The 25,394-nt window shown below is 41.2% G+C and overlaps 1 protein-coding gene across 2 annotated transcripts in view; it reads left to right on the top strand.

Moving 5' to 3' along the window:
- Window positions 1-25,394, top strand: part of NALCN (sodium leak channel, non-selective) — a 694,063-nt gene that overhangs the window by 420,023 nt on the left and 248,646 nt on the right. For both annotated transcript variants that reach the window (XM_089679951.1, XM_089679950.1), the window contains 2 exons: window positions 1,478-1,615; window positions 25,121-25,195. In XM_089679951.1, coding sequence (XP_089536077.1) covers window positions 1,478-1,615; window positions 25,121-25,195 — 213 coding nt within the window. The remainder of the gene's footprint in view (window positions 1-1,477; window positions 1,616-25,120; window positions 25,196-25,394) is intronic.

Here is a 25,394-nt window from a genome sequence, read left to right as displayed (position 1 = left end):
TGTACGCAGACTTCATGTTATAAACTCTTTAACACCGCAATCTGTATGATACGCTGTATGTTACATACTTCTGACCATTGCACTCATTAGGCTGTACATTAATACTCTTGACCAATGTACTCTGTATACATGGCTATATGTTACAAACTCATGACTGTTGTATTCTGTATGCTAGGCTTTACATTACATACTCCTGATTGCTGTGCTCACTATACTGTGCTGTGTGTTACATAGTCCAATGTTCCAAAGGCTGGGGCGGACTGACAACTCATGGGGCCCCCGGGCAATAGGGGATCATGGGGCCCCTGTGTCCTTACCAAAACTCAAAAAAGCCTATGAAAAAGATACCAGGGGCATTTCATGGGGCCCCATACTGACCCCGGGCCCTCGGGCACTGCCCGAGTTTCCAAATGGTCAGTCCGCCCCGTCCAAAGGTAACCATATCCGTTACAATATGCATTAAGAGTTAAGGAAAGTTGACAATCTGTTCTATAAGGTGCTGCTAAATAATTCAGAAATCCATATTAGCATAAATCTCAAGATTTTATTTTTGCAGCTGTTGGTTCTGTCAGTTTGATGGTTGCCTTTCAGATTCATTTTAGCATAAGCTGATGGAGGTTTACCATTTTAACTAAAAGGAGTATTTTGTTTGATCATGCACTGGGAAGCATGCTCTCTAATCTCACAGAGCTGCTTTCTGTCACTTTTGAAACTGCTTTTGGTGTCACATGTTAGATCAAAAACTATTACTTTATGAAAACTATTTTCGCCAAAAATGTACTTGTAACAAAGTCATCTTTAAAAACTTTTTTTTAACCTGTCCTAAAAAGTAATTTGCTGTATTACGCTGGTGGCAATACTGTATTCTATATACTGAACAGCACTCTCACTTCTGTACTTTTGTAAATTATATATGTCCATGTGACAGAGACATAAAGTATGATGGTGAAAACTAGAGCCATTACATCTTCCTGTGCGTAATGTTCTGTAGGGACATTATAGTTCAGTGGTGTGGCTAAAGCTTTGTTAGTTTCCTGATAGGTGTGAGACAGTAAACATATCTCCTGGGTCTTATCTCTAAACATGCAACATATCATTTGCCAAGGGCAATAAAAGTGGAGAGCTACAAATTTTTACTTAAAAAGTAATATTAATAGCAATAAATCCTGTATAAGAACGGACACCAGAAAATGTCCATTTCATTCCTGTATTAGCCATAAAACGTTCCTCTCTAACAATAATAATTTATTTAGTTACTGGGACTGACTTCCCAGCTTCTCGACCTGTCATCAAGCACATTAGTACTTCACCTTGTACTCCTAGGTGCATGTGTCACAGTCATATCAATGGTCTATGTGTTGTATTTTGACATCTTGCTCTTGGCGGAACAAATTCATTTGAAAATGCATTCTTTTAATTGCTTTATAGCATTTGTGTTTATGCAGATTGTTTTCATGTTACACATTTTTCCCTACAGGCATTCATGTCAATGTTCCAAATTTTGACTCAAGAGGGATGGGTGGATGTAATGGATCAAACTCTAAATGCTGTAGGACATATGTGGGCTCCCGTGGTTGCCATTTACTTTATTCTTTACCATCTTTTTGCCACATTGGTAAGTACATTTTGTATGCCTTTTGTAAAAATAACAGATTTAGATGGACCTATATTACAAATATAAATATCAAGTGTCTTGATATTTGGCAGTTGAAAAGGATGTTGTATTAGCATATACAGTTTTAGTTTTATCAATGGCACAATGTACTTGCAGATAACCTTAGCACTCCGTTGTTTAAAGGGTCATGTATTCATGTATGCAGATAGTCTCTCTTCATTCTCACTGCTTGCTCATCACTGTTGTAATTAAACTGAAGACAAAACTTAAAGCCTCTCGGGTATGAATACTTGATTAGAAATCAGTGCAGCTATTTCCTAAATTCTGGCTTAAAGTGAACACCAGGGGTTTGTTTCACTGCTTCACTAATAAAGCCAAAATGCTATAAATAGTTTAATTGGGGATTTTCAAAAAGAGAAAAAAATCAAGATAGGTTTGACATTTTAATGTCCTCTTCCATATTTTGAGGAATGACTGTGATGAATGAATGATGAATAAATATAATAATATTATATAATGCTCATGCACATAGATATTAGGCCATGCAGGCAGCATACTGAGGACCTGAGTTAACAGGCTTTGGGTTTATTTCAAAGGGCAAATACAGTTGTGACCAAAATTATTCAACCCCCAATGCTGTAAAGGGGTTTAGGGACTATAGTGTACATTTGGAATTGTATTCAGAATCAAATCCTACAAGGACGTTGTAACTACCCAAATGCAACTAAAATGACATCAATTGTTTATGTAATACAGTAGTAAATGGTTCTTATGTGGTTTCTTCATTGCCACAATTATTCAACCCCTTAAAGACTACCACTCTGAAGAACAGAGGTTCATACAGGTGCTTTCCATCAGGTATTGAAAACACCTGTGGATGTCACCGAGCAGCAATCAAGCATAATAAGCACCAATTAGGCAGCTTTAAAATGACTGTGATACTCAGCTCCTTCTAGACATTTACTGGTGTGGTTACAAACATGGTGAAGGCAAGAGAATGGTCCAGGAAGACAAGAGAAGAGGTGATTTCTCTTCACAGGAAGGGCAATGGCTATAAGAAGATTGCAAAGATGTTAAACATACCAAGAGACACCTTAGGAAGCATCATTCGCAAATTCAAGGCAAAGGGCACTGTTGAAACGCTACCTGGTCGTGGCAGAAAGAAGATGCTGACTTCGACTGCTGTGCGCTACCTGAAGCGTAGAGTGGAGAGAAGTCCCCGAGTGACTGCTGAGGAACTGAGAAAAGATTTGTCAGATGTGGGTACAGAAGTTTCAGCCCAGACAATAAGACGCACACTGCGTAATGAAGGCCTCCGTGCCAGAACTCCCAGGCGTACCCCCTTGCTGTCTCCAAAGAATAAGAAGAGTCGACTGCAGTATGCCAAAAGCCATGTGGACAAACCACAAAAGTTGTGGGATAGTGTTCTGTGGACTGATGAAACAAAATTAGAACTGTTTGGGCCCATGGATCAACGCTATGTTTGGAGGAGGAAGAACAAGGCCTATGATGAAAAGAACACCTTGCCTACTGTGAAGCATGGTGGAGGGTCAATCATGCTTTGGGGCTGTTTTGCTTCTGCAGGTACAGGGAAGCTTCAGCGTGTGCAAGGTACCATGAATTCTCTTCAGTACCAGGAGATATTGGATGGAAACGTGATGCAGTCCGTCACACACCTGAGGCTTGGGAGACGTTGGACCTTTCAACAGGACAATGATCCCAAGCATACCTCCAAGTCCACTAGAGCATGGTTGCAGAGGAAAGGCTGGAACATTTTGGAGTGGCCATCGCAGTCACCAGACTTAAATCCGATTGAGAACCTCTGGTGGGACTTAAAGAAAGCAGTTGCAGTGCGCAAGCCTAAGAATGTGACTGAACTGGAGGCCTTTGCCCATGAAGAATGGGCGAAGATACCCGTAGATCGCTGCAAGACACTTGTGTCAAGCTATGCTTCACGTTTAAAAGCTGTTATAACTGTAAAAGGATGCTGTACTAAGTACTAAGATTGAATGTCACTTGGGGGTTGAATAAAACTGATAATGCTGTGAGCACAGAAAAGACATTTGTGGTTATTTCATTATAACTGTTATGTTATATTTGTCTGACCTACAAGTGCCTCTTTAATGTAAATGTAAGCAAGATGACTGAATGATCAAAAGCAATGTCAAACTGGCCAAAACACTCAATTTCAGTGGGGGTTGAATAATTTTGGTCACAACTGTACAACTTGCTTTCAAATGGATTCTGCATTTGAAAGCAGCTTGAGAGGCTTCGAAGATTACTCAGAATTCATTGACAGGTCCATTTGACCTGCAATCACTTGATGACCTGCCTTTGTCCTTTAACCTCTTTCCAAACTGCATCAAAAGCTTTTGCATTCCCATTGACTTGTATGGAGGAGAGAAGCAGTTCTCACAGGAACTAAAGTCCATCAACTTCACATAAATTGTCACGGAAGGGCCTGACTGTCATTTACAGAGCATCTATGGTAGAAAATGGAATAAAATAGGGATGAAGATTATCCTTTTAATTAGGAGCTTGCATTTGAATGAAACAGTTGAATGTATTCTAATATATGATATTCACATACATTTTAAAAGGTTGGCTTTACCCTTTAAACGCTGTCATGTATAAAGGCTTATCAAATGTATATAGTATGACAGTTCTGTGTTAATTACTTTGTTGGTATTATTAGCTTTTGTATATTCAAAATGGTGATTTGAAAAACAATATTAAAATATTTAAATAAAAAAAAAATGTATACAGGAGATCTTAAACCATTGTCTCAAATATATGGATTGCTCAGGAGGCAGCAAGATGTTCTTAAAATAGTTGCTAAATATTGAAGTGCAGTTATTTAAAGGAATATAATTGTTTTACTTTGTAGTGTACTCTTTCTTCCATTTAAATTTCATACTATTCGAATCCAGTGGTTGATTACATTTTATAAAATTTTATTTACTACGCATACCCTTTTTGCGTACGGCTGGAGTGTTAAAGTGATATAATTGGTATATGTTTTTGTCAAGGTGTGGCTGGGTGCATTACCATAATTATATGGAATAACAGTAGGATAAGATTCTGCAAGCTGGCATTACCATCTCTATTAACCACCAATAATTGGAAGCAGGCTTATGGGTACTCTCTGCAAGTACTCAACTCAAATTTTGAGTCCTAGATATAAGTCCTGACCTATATACTTTTTATGTTCTGAGAAACAGCCTTAATTATTTATTTTTAAAGCAAATTTGTTAAAGTGTAGGGCATCCTGAACCTTATGCCATTTTCTTAACCAGTGGTATATTCACCTTCTTTGATAAATCTGACATCTTCATTTGTTAAATTTAAAAACTATTCACAAATCATATAATTGTCAAACCCTGCACATTACACAAGTGTACAATTTGAGAAACTTAGCATTGTGCCAGCAATAATTGTGTAGACTCTCCACTATTTGTAGGAATACTCTGACATGACTTCAGACTCCTCATGGCTAAATATGTTTGGATATCCAAATTGCAAAAGAAAGCACACCCGTGTCCCGTATGCCAATAAATTAGTTAACAAGCCTTTAAATTTCACCAGAACCAAAATATGCTGCTGTTTTACTGAGAAATTGCTGAATAAAAATGTCATACAGCATTAAAAAAAAAATGTGTGTTTCTTTGTGCATGTAGTTTTTTTTATACTATATAAAAACACAAATCTGTCAAACACCATTCAGTATGCATAAGGTAGGCCCAATTTTATGTCAAATTTTTCCCTGTGGGAAACGGATATATTGCTATGTGATGCTGGTTTTTAAAACAGAACATTATCATTATGAGATTTCAGAAGATCTTTCTCAGTTTATGCTTCGGCATTAGAGCTAGGTTACTCGTTTAACAACAATTTGCTATATAATTACTCCCACTCAGCTGTCAAAAAATGGTGGGTGGTTTAAAGCTTAACTGCCAAACTGGTTATGTCTTCATCATTTTTAGGATGTTATTTTCTTAAATACTGCCTTATTGCAATGTTTTTAAGTTGTGCAGGTGGTTGGAAAATTGCTTTAAAAGCCACACAGTTCTGAGTACAGGAACATTTTTCTAGGTTAAAAATCTTGAGGAACAAAAAGTTCATTATTCCTATACATAAAAACTGCCCTGTCAGGTCCATTGTTTTGATGTACCCTCTCAATAAATAATAAATAAATAAAGCAATATTGTAATCTGTTTTAGCTATACTCCATGTTCTCAGTAATATTCTACTATTTTTATGCTCCTGAAAGGGAGTTATGCCAAAACAAGGTCTTGATTTATCCACTTTTATCAGTATGGCTTGTCCATAATTGCAGAGCATACTCTATTGGGGCAATACGTGTTTCTGCCATGCGAGTCGATTGAACCTAATCACAAATACAGTAGAAGTAGAATTCATTAGGTACCAGGACTGTTTTTTGGTTCATAATGATGAAGGGCAACTAGTGAATGTAATCAAAATTATTTGGTTTTATCAAAATCTTGCCGAAACTGATATCTTGTTCTTACCTCAATAGGTATAAAGTTATTTAGACTGCCTGTCAGATACACACACAGACAGAGGGAACACCTAAGTGCAGCATTAGGTATCTTTATTCAAAGTAAGAAAATTGTAAAAAAAATGCCCACTCACAAAAGTGACGATGTCAAGCTCATATCAAAGAAACTGTTAAAGGATTGATGATTTCATCAAAATCTTGCCAAAACTGATAATCAAAACAATAAAATTGTAAAAAATGCCTACTAACAAAAGTGATGATGTTAAACACATATCAAAGAAAATGAACATTATTAATGTATCAAGGTGCTCCTCCATTCCACTGGAGCCTGTGGCCACAGATGTAGTGAATCCGGCAAAGCTTTTATGCCTGAGGACAGCCCTGACAAATACAGACTTGATATAGCTGAGTAAAGGGGAGCCTGGTGATGTGACTGTCTGACTAACTGTCAGAGCAAATTTCAGGAGGTAAGGCTTTGCCAACTTCACTACATCTGCTGCCCCAGGCTTCAGTGGAATGGAAGAGTGCATTAATACAAGCAGTTTCTTTGATATGTGCTTAACATCATCACTTTTGAGACTGGCCATTTGTTTTTCACAATTTTCTTGCTTTGACTAAAGGTACCTAATTCTGCACTTAGCTGCTCCCTCTCTGTGTGTTTACCAGATTTTTAGTTGAAGATTTTCCCTGTGTCCCTGTGTCATCCTCCAATTCGAAGATTGCACTATTTTGTGGACTTACCGGTTTCATTGTCTTATTGTTTCTGTGGTTTTATACAGAGTTGATTGATATTGTTTAGTGAGGTGAGTCTACATGTGCATGTGTGTGCAGATAATTTTCTATTTAGACTATGTAATTGCCTAATTTTATAAACCTGTTCTTATCCCATGTGTAGTCTAGTAACAAAAACAGTTTCTGGTGGCTTCTAAAAAATGCATTTACCATTCTAATACTGAATAGACTGCATGACAATTCTAAAAACACAAGAAAAACACTAAAGTCTTAACTCTAGCTTAAACTTTTCATTTTATGTAGCACAGCGAAAGGTTCAAAACTCTGGCTCTCTGTGTTCCTGCTGGGGAACTGACAACTTGGCATGAAGTGTGGGTAAATCTGTACAACTGAAACATACACAGCTATAAATGTACTTTTATAGTAAAGTTGCGAACGGTTAGAATGCGAGTCAGATTTTTATTGCCTGAATCCCCACTGGAGAGATTTCACCCCACTTTCTATCCTGGAAATATGTTTAGTTTACTAATTGGGTGTGGTTAGTGTCAGGCTTAACCTTTCAGGGGTTAAATGTTAGGGGAGAGTTTCTCTCTTAACACCTCTTTTTCATAAGTGCAGCCTTAAAGAGGAACCAAACTCTGAAAGCTGTTCCCAAAAAAACTGACTTAACATGTGTAGCCCTCTTTTAAGGGGGGGGGGTTGAGAAATGACACTCCACAAACAGGACAATATGCTAAACATAAGTGAGATAACTAGAACCTTTGCTAAATGGAGGAATGGGTTTGATAATAAGTTGGCAGTGTCTCCACCCAGGACAGGGTCTCTGTGTACCAAATCGAAGGGGTTTCCTTTCTGTGTAATTAACCAGTAATCTAATCAGTGATTATTGAAAATAATACAACCTTTATATAATGTACAAACCAGTATTATCAGCAACGGGCCCAACAAGAGTCCTGGTGGATTTGTTCACATATGCACAAGTATAAATAGTTATTAATAATGATACCTCCAGATGAATGTTGCAGCAAAGTTCAGTTGCAGGGGTCCCTGAGGATGATCATAATACGGCATCTGTCTTTGTGTTGGAATCCTGAAGACAAGATCAGTATTGATAGGGAGATGTCCAGCTAGCCTACTACAAAGGTTTTCACCAGCAGAAACCGTTATGCGGCATTGGAACTCAGTCATCTTATCTACCCTACATCTTAGTCTCTATTAGTTTCTAATCTGTCATGCAGTTGGACCTCTATCTACCAGAAATAGCCATTGTATGCCTAACTTGGCTCTATCCTGTGCTGATTATTGAGGAACTGCATATAAACTCTATTACAATAAACAGATTCACCTACTAATACTGGATGCAGATCTCTACACACATACAGTAGCACAGATCTAGCTATCTGGCACTGTGCATGCAAGATAATAACTATAGGGGAGAGAAACGTATGTCACAAGGATTTAGATCACAGTCAAGAAGCCAACACCCCTTAGCACCTTCCAACAACTCCTCTCCCTCCTCTCAAGAAGAGCCTATGCAACTGGGCCATTCACGCCTATCCTTTGAGGAAAGGAATCGTTGTCGGACTCAGGGACTGTGCATCTACTGCAGACAAAAGGGACATTTCTTGAAACAGTGCCCATAGTGGCTGGGAAACTTCCAAGGCTAGTTTACCTAAAGGGGGGTATGCTAGACCATAATTCTTGCCTCTCAAGTCCACGTCTAGCTATTACTGTTAAGCTGCACTTTCCCACTTCCACTTGCCTTCTGTGCCTTAAAGCATGCTTTCCTCTCTAGCCCTGCTCTCTTGAGGCCTGATGTCTCCAAGCCCTTCTCCATCGAAGTGGGGGAAGGCCAACTTCAGAGCGGATGTGCTATCATGCTTCTTTGACTCATAGGATTCTGAGACCTCCTGAGAACCAGAATTTATAATTCCTCTCACCTGAGTTAATGCTGTCACCTCGGTTCAGGACTCTATCCCACCAGGGAAAACTTTAGTGCCAGCAAATTCTAGGATGAAACTGTTAAGTTGGGTACATGAATCCAAGCTCTCTAGACATCTGGATATTCACAGGACCCTAACGTTTCTCTTGTCTCTATTGGTGGCCAGACCTCTGCAAGAATATCAAGGACTATGTGAAAGTCTGTCCGGTCTGTGCCCATATCTAGTCTCCTAATCAAGCTTCTGCTGGACCTCTTCTCCCATTGCCTACCCATGAGGAGCTGTGGTGCCACATTGCTATGGACTATATAACCGACCTTCCCTCGCCCAAAGACTGTACTGCAGTGTGGGTTGTGGTAGATCAATTTTCTAAAATGGCACACTTTGTACCTCTTTCTTCACTACCATCTGCAGCAGAATGAGATTTTTAGACTCCACAGGATGCCTTTAAAGAATAAGTTCACCTTTTACCAAAAATAAAATTTTTTAATTTTTTTGAAGGTAACAAAAATTTGCATTTATTATTTTTGTTTGCAGGAGCCTGGAAACCATTGCACCAGCGATCAGCAGATCTTTGGTGCCATGCAGGTCTCCTGCTGATCTGTCTTTCTGCTTGCCTGTACGGGATGTACGAGCAAGCAAATATACTGGCAGAAAGAATCCATAAGCTACCATGGTGCTCCACAGTGCTGATGTAGTTCATTGAGAACTACAAGCTGACAGCCTCTAAGGCTGTTGGGACTTGTAGTTTCTCATTCAAAGAAAACTGTGAATGAGTGACACGGCCTGGAAGGCAGAGCCCTGCAAGGCCAGTTTTTTTTAAACTTGGACAGATAGCGAGGGGAGAGAGCATGGGCCAGTGTATTCATAACATGTTATATGTTACACCCTGAAATACATGTAACATGTTATGAAAAGTGAACTTATCCTTTAGATATAGTTCGTCATCGTGGAGTTCAATTTACTTCCAGATTCTGGAAGTCTCTTTGTAAGTCCTTGGAAGTATCACTGCAATTTTCTTTGGCCTACTATCCACAGTCCAATGGGCAGTTTGAAGAACCAACCAGCCCTTGGAGCAGTTCTGCAGGCTTTTGTCTCAGCCCACCAAGATGACTGGATTGCCCTTCTGCCTTGGGCAGAATTCACTCACAATAATTATCTTAATGCCAGCACCCAGGAATCTCCGTTTTTCATAGTTTTTGGTAAACACTCATGCCTTCCTCTGCCGATACCCTGTACGCCTGAGATCCCTGCCTTGGATGCTATGCAGAAGAGTATGAATCAGATTTGGTCCCAAGTCCGGACCCTACTTCGGCAGGCAGTTGACAGATACAAAAAATTTGCTGACCAACACCACTGAAGCATCCCTCGTCCTTCTTGGGGACAGGGTTTGGTTGGCTACTAAGATTATCCACCTAAAAGTTCCGTCCATGAAGTTTGCCGCTTGTTATATTGGACCTTATGTCATCTCTGCTAGGATAAATCCGGCTTGCTATAAACTCAGTTTACCCTCTTATCTTAAGATTCACAATTCCTTTCATGTATTTCTACTAAAGCCATTGATTTTGAATAGGTTTTCATGTTCCTCAATGCTGACAACTCCTCCTCCTATCAATTCTTCTCAAGAATATGAAGTTAATCAAAGCTTGGATGCTAGTTTCCCGTGGTAATCTCCAATAACTGATTGATTGGAAGGGCATTGGCCCTGAGAAAAGATCCTGGGTTCCAGCTGCTGATGTTTCTGCTCCTCGACTGGTAAAAGATTCCACCGTCGCTTTCTCTTGAAACCCGAACCCTGGCAGTAGAGGAGGTCCTGTAGAAGGGTGGGTAATGTCACGCTTCTGTGCACATCGATCCAGTGCCAGGTTTTGCCTCCTGTCCGAGCTGTTCAGGTTCCTGCCTATCCATCCTGAACCTAGGTATTATTAAGCCTTTGCGCCTGTGTGTTAGTGTTAGAGCAACATGTCTTCACATAGAAGCCAGACCCCTCTGACTCCTGTGGTGTTCCCTTGAGTATTCCCAGATTCTGTGTGTTGTTTGATCCGATCTTCATTTTCAGTGTTTTCCCTATGGCTGTGCAATTATATTCCCTTTGATTTCTGTCTGTGTATCCCTTCAGTTCCTGTTAATATTGTTGTGTGCCCTGTAGTGCTTTCCAGCTTGCTGATTCTCTCTCCCTGCACTATTGACTAGCATCCTTCCCTCTCCTGCTTGTTCCCTGCGTCCTCTCCCCTGCCATCCCTTCCTAGTTTGCTGCAGTAGGTTACCTTGGTTTCCAGTATCTTGTGTTTACCCTGGGAACTTCTAGCGTGCTATTTGGTTGTACTGTGCCTGCACAGGTGTGTTGGAGAGCCACAACCTGGGGGTGGCCACTAATCCACACCTCCAGTGACTGTGGTGAAGAACGGGTTGCTCCTTAGATCCTGCGACTCAGACCATTTGCGTGTGATCACATCTGCGAAGGACTGGTACCTGGGTATACCTGTTCAGGGATTTCCACTGTCCCACTAGATCTTGAGTTTACAGTCCCAGGTGGTCTTATCCTCTGATTGTGACAACTCTCATGTCTGGTGCTGTTATAGTCATGGATCATGGCTTCAACCCTGAGGCTCCAAGTAGGCTTGTTGTCAGCCTGTAGAGTACCTAGTATATAATGCAAGGTCCTGTTGAATCTCTCAGGGAGAGCATCACCTTCAGGGTGATAAAAGGTAGTTTGCCTTTTGTGACTGTTCAGCAGCTAAAGTATGTCCTTAATTACCTTACTCTCAAAATCATTGCCCTGATCTGAGTACAACATGTGGAGAAGGCCGTTTAATCCTTGGTAGGAAATGCTTGGGTGTATTGAGTAAAGTAATTGGTTACTAGCAGTGCACTCCAATTCCTCTTGAATCATTGTTAATGCAGAAAAAATCTATACAGACTAAATCTATAATGCCCAAACTCTGAGAGTGCTCCATTGGAGCAGCTCAAACAGGCAGGGCTATCCTCTGTAAGCATCTGAGGCAATGTATACACTACATAATCACAGTACCTTTCATCCTGGGCCATCTTGGGCCGGTAGAAATGATTTTGAACTAGGTACTGGATGACCATGGTGATCAAGCAAATTTCTGAAAAACATCTTTTGGAAAAAATATAGAACTAGATGTCCTCTCCCAAGATGGTCATACTTTAATACAACACTATAGAGCAGTCCTTTGTCTATATTAACATTTTCCCCGTCTCTTAGCAACTGATCACACTTTGTAAATAGAGCTCTACTCAACATCTGTTGATCTTTGGCACTTATGTCCATCTTTAGAGTACCAATTAAGGGGTCAGTCTTTTGACTTTTGATCATCCACTGCAGAGATGTGGAGCAGTTTTCAAATGATCCCAATGCATCATGATAGGGGAACATGTCTTGCACAACTTCTGGTTCACCTTCTTTGGAGTCTTTAAGCTGCTTATTTATTTTAGCTTATTTACATAGTCTTATACATAAATAATAAAACCATGTTGTAAATCCCTCCCCCCCAAAAGTCTTAATTTTTGCAACTTAGTCAACTGCTAAATGACACACCTACCCCAGTTTTTACAAATAACCAAATATCAGCCCACCAAATTGATTGGCAAACCGTGTAAATAACCAAACAAATATCAGCACTAGCTTATATATTCAATCATACAAATCTCAAATATATTCATCCAAAATGGTTCAGAACAGCATCCAACCGATGTAACTCCAGATTGCCAGGCACCATCCCACACCCAATTTGTCTCATATAAGGTAGGTATATCATATATAATGTGAAGAAAAAAGCTTTTCAATAGTGTAGTAAAACCAAGGAGCTTGCAGCTTCAGTGTGTTTACATAGCAGTCATTGTTTTCAAGTCGTGAATGATGTGTTTTATTGCAAGAATCTGTTTATGAACCCTCTTCTCTTGGAATAGGTTTTATTGCACTATTTACTGAATTGAGGAAAGAAGTGGTGATCACTGGAGGCACATCAGTGTTACATTTTGGTGGAAGAAGATACACTGTTGGACTTTTAATAATTTCAATATTTTCATTTTACTTTCTTGGGGACATTGGCTGCAGGACTGGTGCTGATCAATGTTGAAATAGTGAAGTATTTCCACCCAGGGCCATCAATCCAACATCTTTTACGCTGACCTAGAGAACAAATACCCCTGTTTCCCCAGGCTAGTTTTGGTAACGTTAATGTCTAATGGAGCACACAACTTAGTTATGCCAGTAAAGTGTTTTTCCACCCCTAGTCATTAAGCGCAAAATTCATACAGCCAACTCTGCTCCTTTATAAGTAGCATTACTAAGAGCACCCCTAACTTTACAGATTATGAATTACAGATTATTTTGCATAGGTAATGAATTGGAACAACAGCTCAAAATTAAATAAAATGGCAGGGCAAAAGAGCATTTATGAATAGCAACAATTAATGTACACCAATATACCTAACTTTAAAAGTAAAAACAAGGGTAAACTATTATTGTGTTTTACTCCCGTTTAATCACTTAGAGAGAAAAAGTGAGGCTAAAGACCCTCACGGAGGATAACAAGCTCTATATAGCAGAATATTTAGTAAAAAAGTAAAATTATAATTAGAAACAATAATTATGCTAACAAGTGCTGCAGAAATAATAGCAAAGCATCTTCAAACTATTGAATATATGTGGGCAGGCAACTGTTATTACCCAAAAAACAACTGATGATGCCTAAAGGCATAGAATGCTTAATTATGATGAGTCTGTTTGTCTTAGTGTAAAAACAGCATCAACATATCAATTTAATATAGTATAGTGAAGAAAATGTAATTTGCCTTTATTTAATGCTGTATTTTATGTGTATAATTATATCTATATTCTCATCCAACGTATTATTCTACTGTAATCTGTGGAGAACATTATGCTTCACAAGTGGCATAACAGTTCTTTTTTGTGGACAATTTTCACACAAAGACCTTTTTTGCTTTAAAAGCAAAATCAATATGCAAAGTGCAATACAATCAAACCAAACATTCAGCAATCACATTTGCTAACCTGCCTACAGTAAACCGTTGATAGCTGAAACATAGGATAAGTATACAATAGACCACTATATACTGGTGAATGGAAGGAGAGCAACATAATACACTTGAGTAAAGAGAAGCTTTAGTCTATCTATAGATAAACACATATGTACTACTGTAGCCAAGCTGCCTGATCTGTAGGGTGTGTTATTCTCCACCTAAGTCAAAACTGTATTGTTTATTACCATTATGACATGCCCCCTTAGGCCCAGAGACTTTCTACCTGCTTCCCCACTGTTTGAGGTTGAGTGCCATCATCTTTATGGAAATCAGTGAAATACATTTTTAAGCAATGATTGTTTATGCTGACATAATTTGTGGTCTCCTTAACCCCCCTGGCGGTATTCCCGAGTGTAACTTGGGTTAAAGTTTCAGCATCACAAGCGGTAACCCCGAGCTACACTTGGGTGTCAGCAGTCACAGCGGCACAAGGGTCTGCGCATGCGCAGAACGCCAATGCGCTCTAATCGGCAGGCGCTAGGACCTGGGCAGCTGCGGCGGTGGCTGCGCATGCACACTCGTGGTCGCGGACGCGCGCTTGGCACCAATGACAGTGCAGGGCGCACTATTTAAACCAGCCCTGCACAGACACTGGTTGCCGTATGGTCTTCCTATCCTGTTCCTGCTCGTGTGTTTCCTGCTGATTGATTTGTTGCCGACCCTGCTTGATCCTGACCTTGCTGACTATCTCCTGCTCTGACCCCTGGCTCGTTTGACTACTCTCCTGGATATCCCTATTTATCTGACCTCCTGTTACTGAACCCGCCGTGTGACCTGACTACTCTTTGTCTGCTGCTTTGTACCGTGCTATCCCCGCTGTTACCAACCCGGCCTGTCTGACTACGCTACACTACCCTGCCATCCATCCATCCTATATGGATCTGGTCACTGCTGCTCAGGCCTATCCGCCTCTTCACGGCAGGCTCTCTACCAGTATATACCTCTGGCGGATCCCTCTACCACAGGCGGGTGTACTCAGGGGCCGCGACCTGGTCACTGTCTGCTCCAAGTCCATCCCCACCATCAGGGGCCCTGGTGAACAAGCAGACTGGGACTTAGACCCCGCGCCCTGGGGAGTCCTGTCCTGTGGAGCACTAGAGGTACCGCCAGGCGGTGTTGACATTGGGATTACCCTGCAGTGCTTCTCCAGTGATCCGTTCTGCACTTACCTTGTCCTTTGCTCCCGCAATGTCCCTCCTGCAGCATCCCCGGCCATGTCCTCCGGCCAATGCCAGCATCTGTCTTCTGGGTTCCATTCCCTGCGACATTGGGACGTATGGGGGACGTAACTGGCAGGAAATTTAAAAATGTCAAAAAGTGACATTCACTAAATACACTAAAATCACACAGTAAAACATTACTGTATCAAAGCATTTTACATACATTTTGTCACTACTGCTTTGTCCTGTGCCCTGCCTGCATTTTTACAGTTCTTTCTGCCTGGAAACTGAGAAATGTCCATGGTGTCCAAAAAGTGTCCCTTTAGGTCAAAAGCGGTTTTAGACCAGCTAAATATCAGCGATAGTAAATTAAAACCACTTGCAGAGTTGAGTGATAATGATTGGTGGGGAAATTCGTCATCAGACACTGAAAACGATTTTGCGACTTTGCTCAGTGATGTGCGAACTTGGCGCTCTATTTCAGATTTCAGTGTTTTTGGTTTGATTATATTATTGAAATAAATTTATTATTATTATATTATTATTTTTTATGATTATTTATTAAATTATAATTTATGATTTCGTGTTTCAAATTTTAACATACCTGGGATGTTTACTAGACTCTTGTTCGGACAGATTTCAGTGAGTTATTCCTAAAAATTACAGGCCTCCAATAAAAAATGACATATTTCCATGCAAAAAAATGTACCACTTTGAGCACAGAAATATTGACATGATCATACTGCTAGGGAGGCTACAATAAACTTTATAAGCATAAATTATATACAGAATCTCTTAAATATCCTAAATTCCTGTTCCTGTTAAACTGTGTAAAGCACACCTGCAGCCATCATGGAGTTGGATGTTCTCTACATTGATGTTGTTTATGAGGCAACTGTAAACAAATTGCAGCCACAAGCGGTGCATTGAAAACAATTTTTTATTACCAGTGTGTGCCTACCCTAAAAAAGCCATGTTGGTTTCTGTGGAGTGAATAAAATAAAGAACAGAGGTAGTAACTGTGGGCAGAAAGCAACAGTTTTGATGGAAAGGAGGTAAAAACTGAAAAAGTATTAAGATTTTTTTTTTAACTGAGTGCTGATTCATCCATGTGTGGTGCAGATTGAATCTCAGGTTTCACAGCTAATTGACACAGTAACTGTTCAGCAGTTCAGGTCAGGTTTATATCAGGTTCAGGACAGGATCAGTCCAGGATTCTATCCTGTTTGCACATGTTTGGTTTAGAAACAGATCCCATAGAAGTCAATAGCCTGTAATCCGCACCTGAACTAGACCACACTGCTCAGAAATAGTACAGGACTCTTTTTTTTAAACTGCACTGAATCTACATCGGCAGTGCACTGGACATATGTGAACAGGCACCATAGGAAGCACTGTTATTTCACATGTCATGCGGATTGGATGCGGTTCAAACCATATCCAATCTGCATGTACAGCTAGGTCCATATATATTTGGACACAGGCACAATTTGCATACTTTTGGCTCTGTATGCCACCAGAATAAATTAAAATGAAACAATCCAAATGAATTTGAAGTGTAGACTTTAAGCTTTAATTAATTTAACAATTAATTTAATTTTAGCTTTAATGTAATTGGACAAATGAATATAATCATAAATAAAATTTTCATTTTTAATATTTTTGTGACGGACAGCAGAAATATTCTTTTTTTTAATGTTGTTTGGAGTTTCTGTGCCCCGTGGGGGGGGGGGGGGATGGGATGGATCTCAGCAGGGAACAAAGACAGCATGGCCTTGTGTGGCTGTGAAGACCAGTCCAGGCCAGTTCTTAGCAGGAATTTGGGGGGTGGGGACAATTGAAGGGGACATGTGGTCTCTGGATGAATGGGAGAGCTTGAGAGAGAGGAAGTCAGTCACTCCTAGCTGAGCCTACTACGAGATGCATGGAACTGTGCTGTTGCTTTGTGCATGGCTGGGACTAGTAGTCCCATAATGCCTGTGTGGTTTTGAAGCTCCGGCCAAGACACATAACCCTCTGAAGACCTGTTGCTGCCTGCTGTGTGTGCCCAGAAGTACTCTGCCTGCTACCCGCTGTGTGCCCAGGAATAACGCTGCCTGCCTGCTGTGTGTGTGCCCAAGACTACTCGGCTGTTACCCGCTGTGTGCCCCGGAGTGGCACTACCTGCCTGCTGTGTGTGCGCCCAGGAATACTCGGCTGTTACCCGCTGTGTGCCAAGGAGTATCGTTGCCTGCTGCCAGCTGTGTGTGCCAGAGGTGACCCCTACCAGAACTGTGAGTGTCCATACCCCCCCTCCCTCCTTGCCTGGACTGTCTGTGAACCTCCCCATTTGCCCTGCTTGGACTATCCGTGAATCCCCCTATTTGCCCTGCCTGGACTATCCATGAATCCCCCTATTTGCCCTGCCTGGACTATTCGTGAATCCCTATCGTGGGCCGGATTATAACTGTTTTGGGCTCCGCCCCTCTCTTTCCCTTTTTTTGGGTACCCGGACGCTACCTTCCTACCCTGATTGAGTATCTCCCATATTTCAATAAAGCTTTGTGTGTTTATCATCCTCCATGTGTGTTCTGTCCTGCTCACGCTTCCTTCACAATTTTGTTGAGAATCCTTTACTGGCAATGACTGCCTGAAGTCTGGAACCCATGGACATTACCAAAGATTGGGTGTGCTCCTTTCTGATGCTTTGCCAGACTCTAACTGCAGCTGTCTTCAGTTGTTCTTTGTTTGTGGGTCTTTCGGCCTTTAGTTTTGCCTTCAGCAAGTGAAATGCATGCTCAATTGGGTTGAGATCAGATGATTGACACTTCCATTGCAGAATATTCCACTTCTTTTCCTTCAAAAGCTCAAAAGCATCATGACATGACAGAATGATAGAATCTCAACAGGCTGATGCATTTCAAGGACTTATCTTCTTCCTCAGAGCCCACCTAGGAGCTCTGAGGTGGGCTCTAAGGAAGAGGATAAGTCCTTTAAAACGCATCAGCCTGTTGAGAGTCCATCGTTCTGTCACGTCATGATATTTTGTGGATTGTATTGTGCTGCTTTCATGAGATGAACATGTACTTTAGTCCATTTTGTGAGTATAATTCTTACCATTTTATATATTGCAGTGCACCCTCTGTTTGTTTATTGTTGCAGTGCCTCTAGACTACCCCAGTCTTGTGAGAGCAGCAAGGCGAGTGCATCCTATGAGGGCCAAAACATAACTGCAGTCTACTAACCTTTTTGGGCCTACTCTCAGGAGTATTAAAGTTTTCCGGTTCTTTGCCATGTTTTACAGACGATATTGTGTGCTTTGGATCATGAGCTGTTCCAAGCCTTCGCCACACTTTTTTCTTCCCTTCGTTCTGGTACAGATTAATCTTAGTTTCATCCATCCAAAGAATGCTTTTCCAGAACTGGTCTGGCATTTTTAGATGTTTTTTGGCAAAGTCTAATCTGGCTTTTCTATTCTTCAGGCTTATGAATGGTTTGCACCTTGTGGTGAACCCTCTGTATTTGCTTTCGTGAAGTCTTCTCTTGATTGTAGACTTTGACAATGATATGTCCACCTACTGGAGAGTGTCCTTCACTTGTCTGGATGTTGTGAATGGGTTTTTCTTTACCATAGAGAGAATCCTGCGATCATTTACCACTGTTGCCTTTTGTGGATGCCCATGCCTTTTTTTTTAACATTCTTTATTTAAACAGCTTTTTTAGAGTACAAACATATGCAAAAATAGGACGCATTAGTGGATGCCAGCAGATAAGACAACAAACCAGGTACTGTCCAATTACATAGAGATTCAAATTATGAGTTTCAAAAACAGCAAAGTAGAGCACACTGGTCCGAAAGGTAGTGCAAACAGATCAGTCTATTGACATAAACAAATAGCAGTAGCATCCAAGACAGAGAAAAAGGTAGGGAGAGAGAGAGAAAAAGAAAAGGAAATATAAAAAAAAAGGAAGGGGGTGAAGAGAAGGAGCAAGGGTGGTGTAAAAGGAGAACGGGGAAGGGACTTCAAGCCACTGATCGCAGCAAGGCAGCATAATCACTTGAGCAAGTAAAGAGAGACCAATGAATCCATTTCTGGCAAAACTGGGCCTCCTGACCCCAGACCACCGCCATGATACTTTCCATTGAGTGAATGTCCTCTACCCTGGATAACCACAGAGAAATAGAAGGGGGAGCATCCTGTTTCCAGAGAGCCGGAATACAGGCCTGAGCAGCATTGAGCAAGTGCACCAACAAAGAGCGCTTAAAAAGTTTCCTAGAGAGATCAGAGTGGAGCAACAGATAACCAGCAGGGTCATCCCCCAGGTCAAACCCAGTCAGGCGCCGAATCAGAGCCCTCACCTGTGCCCAAAAGGCACTCAATTTCCTACAAGACCAAAAAATATGTAAGAGCGAGCCATCCTCCTCCTTACAGCGCCAACAAACCTTCAGGGCCTCAGGGAAGATCCTTATGCAGGAGCAACCCTATACCACTGGGTAAGCAGTTTAAACCTCAATTCCTGATATTTACTGGAGACGGAGCAACGGTAGGCAAAATACAAGATGTGGTCTCTCTGTTCAGGACGAAAATGTCCTGTGCAACTCCTCCTCCCATTTGAGAAGAAATGGTGGGACAAACATGTCATCTGGACGGCTGAGCAACTTGTAAACGAGATAGCATGTGAGGTAGGCTCGGAAGTTACGCAAAGATCCTCAAAGGGAGTACTAGGACCCAGGTTAACTGCCTTATGAGTCAAGGAACATGAGAAATGGACGAGTTTTTGTAACCTACAACTATCCAAGGGAGAAATAAACATCTTCCCTATTTCCATCAGAGACTTCAGCCAGGGCCTGGTCATAAAGTCACGAAGGCGGAAAGAGCTGCCCTCCAATTGAGACTGAAATCTCCCATCCAAGATCCCTAGCAGAAAGCAAGGGTTACCCAGAATTGGATACAAGCAGGATATTGTGGATCGGACAAGTCGGCCCCCCACACAACCATGTGCAACCCCCAAGGAGGCGCTCAACAAAGGATGAGACTAAAGAGCCGAGAGTTTGTGGGATTCCAACCAGAGGAGACACTGAAAAGGAGCATCCACTGCACACTGCTCCATCTCCACCCATTGCCGAAGACCCCCATCCCTACACCACGAAAGAATTCTAGCCAAATGAATGGCTTGATAGTACCTAACTGGGTCCAGGAAAGCCATCCCTCCATGGCCCTTAGACAACGACAAATAGGAATGAGAAATTCGTGGGGGAGACTTAGCCCATATGAAACACAGAAATACACCCCTTTCCTTCCTCAGAAACGCCAGGGGGACTGCAATTGGGAGCATCTGGAAGAGATATAGAAGCTGGGGCATAACATTCATTTTAAGTATGGCATTCCTCCCCATCCAAGACTGGGCAAGATCATTCCATTTTCGCAGATCCGCTGTAACAGCCGCCAGAGCAGTAAGGTAATTGGCTTGAAACAACTGATCCAGAGTACAGGTAATCTTGATCCCCAGGTATGACAGCGAGGAGACGGCCACCAGAAAGGGAAAGGAGGCACAAACAGCCCGAAATCTACCCTCAGGCACGGTAACATTCAAGAACTCTAACTTGTGGCTATTGATTTTGAAATTAGACAGAGCCACATAGTGAGACAGCTCTTCTAAAAGATTGCACAATGTAACCTCGGGGGCCCCCACAAAAAACAAAAGGTCATCAGCAAATGCTGCCACCCTATGCTCCATCCTGCCCATGAGAACCCCCTAAACACTGTGGTTCAAATGCACGTGACGCAGAAGGGGCTTCAAAGTCAAGATAAAGATCATTGGCAACAAAGGACAACCCTGGCGAGTCCCGTTGGACAGGGAGAAATACGCAGAGTTGGCCTCATTGGTACTGACAGCACCCGAAGGGTGAGAATAGATGGCATTAATCCAAGGCAGGAATCCCGGCCCCACACCTATATGTCATAGCGCCTCCTTCAAGAAAAGCCAATCCACCCTGTCAAAGGCCTTCTCAGCATCCACGGAGAGCAGGCACAGGGGAAGCTTGCGAGAATGGGCCCAATGAATAACGTTCAAGACCCTAGTAGTATTGTCTTTGGCTTCCTTGCATGGCATAAAGCCCACTTGGTCAGGATGGACTAGCTCCTGGAGGAAAGGCAGCAATCGGATGGAAAGAATCTTGGTAAATATCTTTAGATCTGCATTTAAAAGGGAAATGGGCCTATAATTCTGACACTGAGAGGGATCCTTCCCCTCCTTCGAAATGACCGTGATATGCGCCCTCAACGAATCCGGGGGCAAGGAGTTACCTTCAAGAAGAGAATTAAAGGTCGCCACAAATCTGGGCGCCAAAATAGAAGCAAAAGCTCTATAATACTCCCCCGTGAAACCATCAGGAACCACGGCTTTCTAAAGTTTAAGTGACTTAATTGCGCCAAAGAACTCATTGGGAGAAATTGGAGCACTCAGACATTTGGTCACTTCCGCAGAGATCGTAGGAAGACCAGAGGTCGTTAAATACTCCCCAATTTGCCCACAACGGATTTTGAGTTGTTTGGATGTCAACGGAGCATGCAAATTATAGAGCTTCGAATAGAAAGAGCAGAAAGCTTGAGGTATTTCTGGTGAAGAATAACCACGCTGTCTCTGCCCCTTTTCAATAAAAGGAATGTAACTTCTGAAAGAGAGTTCACGCAGGAAACATGCCAACAACCTATCCGGCTTATTGCCATTTTCATAGAACAACTGGTGAAGCTGCTGCAATTTGGATTTAGTATCATGCAGAAGCAGTTCTGCCAATTTGCTCCGCTTAATCCGAAGTTCCCCCACCTCCGCCTGTGCCAAGGACTTCTTATGAGTGCACTCCAAAGCAGCCACCACCTCCAGTTGACTCCGAAGAAAAGCCAGACGCTCCTTTTTCAACTCTGACGGTCAGTCAGGGAATGGGTAAGGTCATCTAAAATGTAGCCCTCTTTCAACAGCGAGGCATTGAGCCAGCATGACCACGGTTTGGTTCTCACTGATCCCAGCCGCAAAACCAGAGTAACTGGTGCATGATCAGAGATAGTTTGAGCAGCTATAGAGGCGCGAAACACCTCTGGAAGCAGGGACTGGGAGATGAAAAGGTAGTCAATCCTAGTCCATGGCTTTTTATGTTGCTGAGCTTACCAGTTCATTCTTCTTTCCTCAGAATGTACCAAACTGTTGATTTGGCCACTGCTAATGTTGCTGCTCCTCTGATGGATTTGTTTTATTTTTGAAGCCTTACAATGGCCTGTTTCACTTGCATGGACAGCTTCTTTGAACTCATGATGTAGGTTCACAGCAATAGATTCCAAATGCAAATACCACACTAAGAATCAACTCCAGACCTTTTACCAGCTTATTTGATGAAGAAATAAAGGAGTAGCCCACACCTGGCCATGAAACAGCTTTTGATTCAATTGTCCAATTACTTTTGATCCCTTGAAAAAGGTGGGATGGCTACTCTTAAGAGCTGTAATTCCTAAACCCTTCCTCCAATTTGGATGTACATACCCTCAAATTAAACCTTTCCATTATATAACTATAGATTGAATATGTTTTGGTAAATACTTGCAACAAATCTAAAATTGTACCTGTGTCTAAATATATATGGACTTAACTGTATGTAAACAGGCACTGAATGAAGCAAGTGCATGTTTGAAATGATAATAATATGCACAAGTGGAAAAAACCTGTGCTAAACATATACCAGTTCATTTCACTGCAGAATTATATTGGCATCGTAATTGCATATGTGTTTATTCTTTGCGTATTGGGCATAAGATAAAGCAGTATTAAGCCCAAAAAAACAAAATAAAATGATTGCAGTTTACTAATCCTTAAATATGGTGACTATATTAGTTTTCTTTTTTTTTTATTTTCCTTTATTTTTACTTGGTGATCCTTCTAGTGACACATTTAGCATGTCTCGCACTCTGGATGGAGGAGCAACAGAAACATCCCTGGACAGCAGCATTGTCAGTCTACGGAGAGGATAGTTTTAGATGCATTAGGAGCTTTACATGGATTTGACTAACAAAACAAAGCCAAATTCCAGCTAACACTTTGTAAACAACTTTTTAATTTAATTTTTTTTGTGGGGGGGGATTAAGTTTTTACTTACATGGATCATTGTAAGCACCAGTATGTAGTTTGTCTCAACCCTCTAACTGCCATTTTGTTGCAAAGCTTGGTCTTTTAAAAACTTCCCACCCACCCACAGTACATTTACTGCACGCGGTCGGCACAAGCAGGCTAGGTCACATACATGTATGTCATCCAGCCTGTTACAGTTTAGGTGTACACTGCTAACCCTCACTGTCACTGGCTACTGGTGGTATTTTGTCAGCAGGTCCCAGCCAATGATTTAAGGCTGAAACCTGCTGATCGACTGTAGCCAATCACAGTACAGAGCCCTGTGTTTACAATCACACAGGGCTCTGTATGCAGAACAGCTAGATCTGTAAGTAAAAGCAGCACATATTACACATATTAGGCACAGTTAACCCTTTGATTACCCCTTCATGTTAACTCCTTCCAAGCCAGTGTCATTAGTACACTGTACAGTAATAAATATATATATATTTATTTGAGAAATAGAGAATAGCAGCTCTGAGGGGAAGCAGAATGCCAACCGGCAGAGACTAACTGCTCAGGAGCTATTAACTCCTACTTTGAACCTGGAGTGGAGAGCTTCTCACAGGAGGGAAGGTCAAATCAAGAGTCACAAGAGGGAAATAGAAGTGAACAAACCACTTCTGAAGAACAGCAAATGCCTGTAACTGCTCCAAATTGCTGCTATCTGGAGCATTATCTATCTTAAAGGGTACTTGGAGATCTATCTTGTGAAGAGCCTAGAATTGGGAATCCATTCAATATTCATTTGCCCAGGGTCATGTGACCATCTATCTAGGGGTCTATATGCTCTGTTCCTTGGAGTGCCATTCACAGAAAGGAAATCAGGAGGTCCATCTCATGAGAGCCTGTAGTTGGCAATCCATATATTGCTTTATCATAGAGCATTATTTGACCACCATAACAGGGGATAAATAATTTCCGGAGAGTGGAGAATTCATCTGTTTCACGCACGTGGTGGAAAATAAATTTCTTAGAACTTTGGGATACCCTAATATGGGACTGTTATTTACACTCTATATTTCTACATTTTTTTGGACTTTAAGATATCCTATACCAATTTATCACCCATAAGGCGTTGGGAGAGCACTTTAATATTATTTGATATGTTGTATTACGTAAGCGCCTATCTATTCACGATTGGGTACATTAAGTGTTTATTCACTATTTAGGGGCAGCTGCTACCACTGCCTGTCAAAGGCAGATACTACCAATACTTGGTTTATATATGATTTACACATATATATGATTTTTTAGGTGCCACAATATTGCTTTGCACACATACACTGAGAGTCCCTGTTGTTTCTACTTACGTTTATTGATATCCTTGAGATGCTACTTTGGGAGGAACCCTGTCATTCAAGATACGTATCCAAAGCGTGGATTGTTTTGCAGCTTGTATGACCATACCCTAACCGATGGTCTTATCATCTGGTAAGGGTGTACTCACATGCATAGTGGTGGATTGGTGAAAGCGTTTTGCTCTGATTCACACTAATTTGGAGGAACTTATTCCATTTCTTTCCATGAGAACGGCACTGGATTTGCACTTTATCTGGTGGACTTTTTCTATGGGTATTTTCTGTTTGTACTATATTTGTTTTTATATCAGTTTTCACAGATTTGCACTTTTTAATATTTTGGTATTTATAAGCGTGGCACTTTTATTACTGCATATATTGTTTGCCTGAACCTTTCCACATGTAATAAAGATATTCGTGGATGCAGAGCATTTGGTGAGTTCATCTATCTGAAAAAGATTGCCTGCAGTGATGATTTTCTCTGCTTCATTAGGGCTATGCATACATGTCTCAGGAAGGAATAAGTCACTATTGCAACAATTGATTTCAGAATGCCTATGAATAATACTATACTAGAATAATATACGTTTCTGATATGTAGAAATTAAAATAAATCTTTTTTTTTTTTGCATTTTTTTCTTCAACAGATTTTGCTGAGCTTGTTTGTAGCAGTTATCTTGGACAATTTGGAGCTCGATGAAGATTTAAAAAAGCTTAAACAGGTAATCCATACTAATAATAAGATATTTTTTTTTTCTTTAGGCTTTCAGTGGACTTAATGTACATTACTAGTGTGACACCCACACATGCATAGCTCCCAACTGTCCCTGATTTGGAAAAAAGTCCCTCTGTCCCTCTTTCCTCTTCATATGCCCCTCATTTTGGTATGATCTATATAGCTGTCTATAAAATGCACTTTTT

This window comes from Staurois parvus, unplaced genomic scaffold (assembly GCF_062004578.1).
Source record: "Staurois parvus isolate SC_StPar_1 unplaced genomic scaffold, SC_StPar_1.0 ptg000233l, whole genome shotgun sequence".
NCBI classification, from domain to species: Eukaryota; Metazoa; Chordata; class Amphibia; order Anura; family Ranidae; genus Staurois; species Staurois parvus.
Note: the sequence above shows the minus strand (reverse complement) of the source record. Positions and strands in the feature narration are given on the sequence as shown.